The sequence below is a fragment of the Carassius gibelio genome, chromosome B18 (assembly GCF_023724105.1).
Source record: "Carassius gibelio isolate Cgi1373 ecotype wild population from Czech Republic chromosome B18, carGib1.2-hapl.c, whole genome shotgun sequence".
In the NCBI taxonomy this organism is placed as follows: domain Eukaryota; kingdom Metazoa; phylum Chordata; class Actinopteri; order Cypriniformes; family Cyprinidae; genus Carassius; species Carassius gibelio.
The window spans coordinates 3,612,710-3,621,350 of record NC_068413.1 but is presented as its reverse complement, the minus strand read 5'-3'; the positions used below and the strand labels follow the sequence as shown (position 1 = coordinate 3,621,350).

At 36.5% G+C, this 8,641-nt stretch overlaps 1 protein-coding gene across 8 annotated transcripts in view; it reads left to right on the top strand.

Annotated features, from left to right (window-relative positions):
• kcp (kielin cysteine rich BMP regulator) overlaps window positions 1–8,641 on the top strand; it is a 41,847-nt gene continuing 33,206 nt past the window's right edge. For 7 of the 8 annotated variants that reach the window (XM_052581984.1, XM_052581983.1, XM_052581981.1 and 4 more), the window contains exons 1-2: window positions 96–543; window positions 6,835–7,391. In XM_052581984.1, the coding sequence (XP_052437944.1) occupies window positions 444–543; window positions 6,835–7,391 (657 nt within the window). In that variant the 5' untranslated portion in view covers window positions 96–443. Of the gene's footprint in view, window positions 544–6,834; window positions 7,392–8,641 lie in introns of all 8 variants that reach the window. The other variant, XM_052581977.1, reaches the window with a different exon arrangement.

The following is an 8,641-nucleotide window of genomic DNA, read 5'->3' as shown; positions in this document are numbered from 1 at the left end:
GTAGCCTTCAGACAACGGTTGTGTTCTTCACTAAAAGTTCAGAAAACCGGAACTGAAATTCGAACGTTTTTTTCAATTGGCTGGAGAGAAGGAGGATCAGAGAAACACCGATCACAGGAGAGAGCTGCAGTCTCCTCCGACTGTCACATTTACAGCGTTTGTTTCACTCGCGGAGGACGGAAAATTACGAAACTTTGCCTTGTTTTGTTTGCAATCGACAGGAAAGCCACGAGCCCTCCAGCCAAACGAAAACGCATCCAGATGTTTCATGTCTGAGAGTCGCTGTCATACGAGACCAGACCAGAGGACTCATCCAGCTCTTCATCCGAGATCTCCCTTCATGTATTGATTTTTTATTTTATTTTAATGTATTTATAATCAGTTTCTTCTTCAAGTTTTCTCTGAAGATTTGAGGCAGGACTAAATTAGTCTGTCTGGTGAGAATGAAGCTGAAGGCTTTAGCTGGAGGTCTTTTCCTGAGTTTGCTTGTCCTCTGGAATGTTTGTGACTGTGTTGAGACTCATCAGGACGCGACCGAGACCGGTGAGTGCAGCTGTCAATCAAACACATGATACATTGATCGATATATTGTTTCTTTGATGTGTGCCGCCGCTACATTTTATCACTGCTGCGCTGATTTAGACATGCCAAAAGAAACACACACTAAAGTATTTATTAATATTTATTTATTCTTAATTTTCAATATTTACACTTTATTAAAATCACTAACTTGTCACACTAGGTGTACTCACAATAGGCGTTCTGAACCGTGCCCGAGCGTTTGACCCCGAAAAGCCCGGTTCGTTTGACTAGTGTGAGCGCTCAGGGCCGCGCTCGGGCGCGGTTCGTTTAGCCGGCCCTGGGGTCTCATTTATAAAACTCTCCGTAGATTTCATCCTAAAAGTGTACGTAGACACAAAAGATAGATTTTTTTTTTTTTTTTGCCAGAACCTGCGCAGAAATCCTTTTATAAATCCCAGTCAGGGGAAGTGCGTACGTGCATCTCCACCTCTGGAGCTTACAACTCCTTGTTTTACTATGCATAACCTTATCTGCACACCATTCACATGCATATTCGCATGCACGTGACATGTAACACAGAGACATTATGGAAATATGAGATGGGGAATGCCATTTGTCGCATACACATTCATTTTTAATGCTAAATATTATCCAGTATCTTATATTTTATAATAAATAAATGAAAACATTCATAAAAACAAGTTGTTCTGAGATATATTTTAGAATAGAGCTGATCTCATTCTTTTACACTGGCCAGATAGTTTTGCGACTGTTTTAAACAATTCAAATCAAATTAAATGTATGCAGTTTTTCTTGATGAACATCATTTTAGCTATTTTTATTGGAAACAGATAGGTCCATATTTATTGCAGTCTAAATACTTTTGTCTGGCTCGGCAAGTCACAGACTTATAAAAATTATAAAAAGGAAATGTGCAAATCTTACCGTTTTCTCCTAGTTATACCCTTCATATAGAGTGGTATTTTTCATAATGTTGTGGAGATGCCTTCACATGACATCAACACCTCTGTGTCATTGGACCTATTCAAACCGGACAATGGACCGTTGGACCATTGAATCCAGCAGTGTCCCCCATAATATCAAATTAAGTGCGCATCATTGATCATTGCTCTATCTTAAATATTTATCATAACATGTAATCTGTAGTTTAGTTTAAAGATGATTAATTGTGCACCTATAGCACTCATCGCTGTCAACAAAACATGCCACAGCAAAATTATGTAGCCTTTTGTTAATAAAATTATGTAATTGTTTTTTTTTTTTCAAAAAAGTTATGTAATTTCAGTGTTTATCTCCATTAATGCGAGTGGTGTATTTAATGTAAATGTGTATATCGACATGAAAACAGAGTTTAAAATCATTGATTACTTCATTACTTTTCTCACTCCAGGAAAAAGAGTTTGTATGCATGGTTGATAATTTCTGTACGGTGCCTACATGTTATGCCATGTTTATTTTTTATAAATCCCGATATGTGCGTGAAAAATTGCCTGCGCATGTTTCTATGCCCATTTTGTGCATACGCAACGTTTATAAATGAGACCCCTGGCCCAGTTGGAAGAGGTGGGCCAGGGCATGGTTCGGTTGGGCTTGGGCATGGTACGCATGCAGTGTGAGCGCTAACCACGCCGGAGCACAGAACAGATTTAGCGCTTTTTGTGTGCGCTAGCCTATTGTCATCATTATGACCGCAAACATATTCTATTACTACAACTTCACTACACTTTTCAATTAATTTAATTAAATCAAGTACATTTAAGTTTCTAATGGCTCTCTAACAGGAAATGTAGTTTGTGAGTAAACCTGAAAATTATTCCATTAACGTCAGCTGCCTCCTTAATAATTTGTGAAAATAAATGCACGGCATAAATTATAAATGAATTATTATTAACCCTTTGAGCGGTATGGTCCCACATATGGGATTTAGAACGTTCGTTGACGTCACATACTGCCAAATTCAAACACACATAATGCATATTTTAACTTTCAGACATTTAAACACACATAAGTACTAGTAAAACAACACATTTAGAGTAAAAAAACATACATATGTTCTTGGAAGCAACATTAACAATCCATTCTAATTTAATTTGCCTATGTGTCTTATTCATATCAGATACTCACCTTGTAAGAAACTATAAAGTTCACTCTATTCTTCACCCAGTTCACCAGCCACTTATAATTTGTATTTCAGGAGAAATTTATGAATTCACGTGCTGTAAATCCGACTGACAGGACTCTCTGAACTGCAGCGCAAACAAACATGGTGGTGCCCACCTCACATTACAGGATAGTTTAGAAAGATTTTTTAATGAGAAAACACACTCATTTCCAGGTGCATCTCAATAAATTAGAATGTTTATTTCAGTAATTAAAATCAAATTGTGAAACTTGTGTATTAAATAGTGCACACAGTCTGAAGTAGATTAAGTCTTTGGTTCTTTTAATTATGATGGTTTTGGCTCACATTTAACAAAAACCTACCAATTTACTCTCAACAAATGAGAATACTTTATAAGACCAATTAAAAAAAAATGTGAATTGTTGGCCTTCTGGAAAGTATGTTAATTTACTGTACATGTACTCAATACTTGGTAGGGGCTCCTTTTGCTTTAATTACTGTCTCAATTCGGTGTGGCATGGAGGTGATCAGTTTGTGTCAGGTGCCAAATCCTGCTGGAAAATGAAATCAGCATCTTCAAAAATATGGACAGGAAAAGGAAGCATGAAGTGCTCCAAAATTTCTTGGTAAACGGATGCAGTGACTTTGGTCAAAAAACACAATGGACCAACACCAGCAGATGACATTGCACCCCAAATCATCACTGACTGTGGAAACTTAACATTGGACTTCAAGCAACTTGGGCTATAAGCTTCTCCACCCTTCCTTCAGACTCTAAGACCTTGGTTTCCAAATAAAATACAAAACTTGCTCTCATCTGAAAAAAGGACTTTAGACTAATGGCAAAAATCCATTTCTTCTTCTCCTTGGCCCAGGTAAGATGCATCTGACGTTGTCTGTGGTTCAGGAGTGGCTTAACAAGAGGAATACAGCAACTGTGGCCAAGTTTCTTGACACGTCTTGATGCCTTGACCCCAGCCTCAGTCCATTCCTTGTGAAGTTCTCTAAAATTCTTGAATCCATTTTGCTTGAAAATCTTCATAAGGCTGCGGTTCACTCGATTGATTTTGCATCCTTTTCTTCCACACTTTTTAGTTCCAGTCAACTTTGTTAACATGCTTGTAGGGATGGGTGATATATCGCATGTGATTATCACACAAATTTCGTCAGTAAAGCCAGTTCCCTGATTAGCAGTAAATCGCCATCACCTGCTTTCAAATGGAGCGACATTTAATAGACAGAGCTGTAGATCACTTACAAGCTACGCAATATCCACTCATTATCTAAGGCGATTCATTTGCATTAATGAACGCGATATTAGCACCTGTATGTATGTAGCCTATGTATCACACTCATATCACATCTTGGTTTAGATAGAATAAAACGTCAGGTCAAACAATATCATGTATTTTTTTATTTAAATCTAGCTTTATTCACATTGGCCCATGGAAAACTCTATGAACACACTTGACTTGACTTGGCCAAAAGATGTAATCCCTGCCTCAGCAGTGAGTCCCTTATCAAGCACTTTACCAATTCAGCTACTATCTTCTTCACCTCCTGCTCATCTCTTTGGCCCGCATCACTCACTGCAGAGCAAGCCTGTTCTTGATAAATCTGCTGTGAGAACTTGGGAAATCCCGATGAGGAAGAAGTTGAAGTGATGTAGGCTACTGAAGTGAAATTCTTCATTGCTCCATCTATAACGCATTGTGATTGGATGTTTACACTGTAAATACAGGAGACAAACCAATGGGCTACTGGCTGCTCGCTGTCCCTGCATGATGGTCCTCGGCAAAAACAAACAAACAAACAAAAATACATTCCCTTTAGTGCGTCAGCCCACTTGGAAAATGCCCAGTATGCCTGATTACCAATCCATTTAAATTTAATTCGATTGATATCTAAAAATGCACAAATTCATAATTAATTAATCATAATTATGATTACAAACTAATCCCCTCCATATAATGAAAACCAAATTGCATATGAATAAAAAATGTTTTTTTTTTTTTTGCAATTCCACATTTATAATTACCATTATCGCAAACTAACTTTACCCCTCAATAAACATATTTTGAATTAGAATAATACATAAATATGTTACATTTTTCTAATTATTTACAGACCAACCCTACCCCTAATCTTTTGCATCAAAAATGTGCTCAGTTTTCACCATATTTTGACTTCAAGGATGTTCCCAAAGAGAGATTTTGATTGTGATTTTAGATTCAGACAGACAGTGCTGTACTCAAACCATAGCTAAGTTAAAGCATGCACAAACACACTGAGCACACAAGCACTTCTCTCTCTGTTGTCTGTGTCTCTGTTTGCCTCTATTTATCTGACAGTTTTTGATTTGCCCAGTGCCAGGTACATTTCTTCTTGCCAGCTATTTTTTTATTTTCAAAGGACCCTTTTAACTTCCACATAACCTTTGTTTCCTATCTTTCTTTCTGTCTCTGTCTAGTCTTTTAAGTTCCTGTCTCTTCTCAATTCAGTCTGCTTTCATACAGAAATACCTGAGATATAGATTAAGAGTGTGTGTCTGTGCATGTGTAGAGCAGTGTTGTCCTCAAGAAGCTTTAGAACAGTAAAGATCTGACTAGAGATGGAAAGTATTGTAATTAATTACAAATACTTCCGTTACAGTGCTTGAGTACACTGTAAAAAATGTGGAGTAGGATTTACTTGAAAAAAGCTTGCTAAGTTTTTTCACTCAGAAAATTGTAGTAAATTTACAAACATTTGCTAAGTAAAAGCCTAAACATAATTATTAGTAGGTTTAATTAGACATTTTTAAGTTAGGTTTGCTTGGAAATTCCCAGTTAATTTTGGTGACTCTTTGTTTCTGAATTTTACATTGTGTAGCCTAATGCTTATTACTGAAAAAAAGCGTACAACTGTATTTTTCTTTTGCAAATTTTGCACTCATATATTTTAAGTACAACTTAAACATTGAATTTAATAAAATCTGTGAGTTTATGCAATTTACTTTAACAAGGTAACACTGGTAAATCACCGTGTTATTAAAGCATTTGGTTCACTTGCAAACATGCAAATAAGCATGTAGACAGGCTGTTATCATTTTAAGATGATATGCCCACTCAATAAAATGAATAGCCACCTGAACACAGAGACCTCAATACTTGGTACACCACACACAATGACGGTAACAATCAGTGAATAGTGTTTGAGTATCAATGGGTCATTTTGAATAGAAAATAAACTCCAGGTGTCACAAAACAGTATGTTAGTAAAACAAACAACAACTAACAACTAAAATAAACAACTAACAACAAAAGCAACCATAAAACAGTGTACATTTTTAATTATTCATGCCCGCTTGCTGGGAAATATGGCATCATAACTTTGATATTTACTTAAAGAATCCTTGTAAACATAACAAACGGTTCCAAGTAAAATATACTTGAGTTTTAACTTTCATTTATACCTAGTCAGTTCCATTTGAATTTACTTATGTATTTAAGTAAAATAAATACAAATGAAACCTCAAGTAGCTTATTGAATTAAACATGATATTTTGAAGTAAAAAGACAAAATAGTATTTGTTTGTAAAATTTACTTAACTGATGCTATCTTTATTTACAAGTTCAAAAAATCATTTTTTACAGTGTATGACATATTTGACATATTTATTACAATAGAAACTATTCTGCCTTATTATGCGTCTGTATAAACCAATCCTAAAATTGTCATTAGGCAAACACAGGAAATAATTAACTACAAATGATGCTGAATAAATAATCTTTCCATTGATGTATGGTTTGTTAGGACAATATTTGGCCGAGATACAACTATTTGAAAATCTGGAATCTGAGGATGCAAAAAAATCTAAATAATGAGAAAATCACCTCTGAAGTTATCCATATGAATTTTTAGCAAAGCATATTACTAATCAAAAATAAAGTTTTGATATATTTTACATGATCTTTACTTAATTTCCTAATGATTTTTGGCATAAAAGAAAAATCGATAATTTTGTCCTATACAATGTTTTTTTTTTGGCTATTGTTACAAATATACCCCAGCAACTGACTGGTCTTGTTCTCCAGCGTCACATATACCACAGAACTGAATGATTACCAGGCATACAGCATGTGGCTTGTTAATGTCACTGATGTCATTCTACATGTGTCTTCTATTAGTAATCAACCTCTTGGAGGCTCTTAGCATCACTCACACTATCCCCGGGATCACTAAGGTCAATGGTCGTGACCCAAAGATGGCAGCCTGGCGTTTCCGTTCCAGCAGGCCTCATCTCAAACTACCCCAGACATTTTTGGACTACCTCTTCAACACCTCACAGGGCGTCCTGGGTTTGCACCTGGTGGGCAGTCAGCGCAGAGGCTCGGAGGCTACCCTCATCTCCTTCACCTCCTCTACCTTCCAGAAGAATGGCGATCGTCCCCTGCTGGAGCTCGTCTCCAACACTAAAGCAGACTGGCTTCAGCTGGAGTTCAGGTCAGCGGACGGCCTGCGGCCTGCGGTGCTAAAGTTGCCTGGCGGGAGTCCCTTTACGGGCAGAGGTTGGGTGAGGATGGCTCTGAGTGTGGAGCCCAGGCAGATTGTGCTGTATGTGGACTGCCAGGATGCCGTGGTGCTCAAACTGAAAGAAGGGGGACGAATCCTGACTCTGGACTTCCCACATGATCTGCAGGTTACCTTCTCCAGCACTGTAGGAAAAAAGTCCAGCAAGTTCATGGTGAGTTTACTGACACAAACAAATATGCACCTACATGCTAGTGTATCTGGACACCTATAAATCAGCCATTTTTTGACTTCTAATCAACTGATCCCAATTGGATTTTTAGTAAATGTCGAAAGTTAGTTCTCCTCAAGTTCTCACGGGTGTTCAGAATAACTACTGGTAAAGTTTTTCACAATAACTACACTATAACAATTTGGCGTAGGAATTACTCTTTTGGGTCATTCTGTGTCAAATCAAAGATAAACATATATATAGTGATAAAAGCCAAAATATGAAATGTCATGAATGAAAAGGCAATCCACTGGTTTGCTGAAGGGGGTAAAATTTGCATTTTTCACTTCAGATTCAGAGCCAACTTACAGGGGTGTAAAAATGACTTCAACAAGATTAATTTTATTTTACACAGATCGGTTGGCCTGCTAGTAAAATCGGTTTACTTTAGATGTCTTTGTTGCATTATGTGCCAATGGTGATCGTTCAGAAATGATGAAAAAACACTTTTCAAAGGTTTTTTTTTTCTCTCCAAAGTTTGCATGACTGTAACTCAAGAATAAATTGCCTTACTTGTGCCTATAACTGAAGAAGATATAAAAAATATTTCAATATGATTTTATATTATAATTAACTTTTCTTCGGAAATCTTCATATTCAGTCCCAAAGATATGGGGCTCTCAATGAGACTCAGTGATACTTTTTTTATTTAAACAATAATGTCTAAAGAATAAATCATGTTAAAATTAGAATTGTATCTTATTTTCCTCTGTCAAAATAATATGTTTTTGTAGCCTGAGTGCTAGAAATGCACTGAAATGGTCAAGTTGAGGCACATTGCCTTGCTCTCTGTAGTCTGTTCATGAGATTTTATATTTGAATCCATTTCAGGGAAATTTGGAAGAAGGGATTTTGTTCATTTTAACAGCTTCTAAAGCTACCAAGAGTTCAGATATGCAGTATTGTATCATGTTTGAAACAAAGTGAACAGCTATGTGGAAATGGTGGGGAAACAACCATTTTGGGACCAGATGGAGTATTTACAGCATCTATTGAATAAGAAAAAAATATTTTTCAAAATATGTTTGTTTTGTTTTGTTTTCAACAGAAGAAAAAAATGTCATACAGGTTTAGAATAACACAATGGTCAGTAAATTGACAACGTTGTAATTTTTGAGTGCACTGTGCCTTTAAAGCATTCTACAGAGGTGAATGTTCTGGTGTTGTCATTGCTCATCTGTTTTAGGACGTTA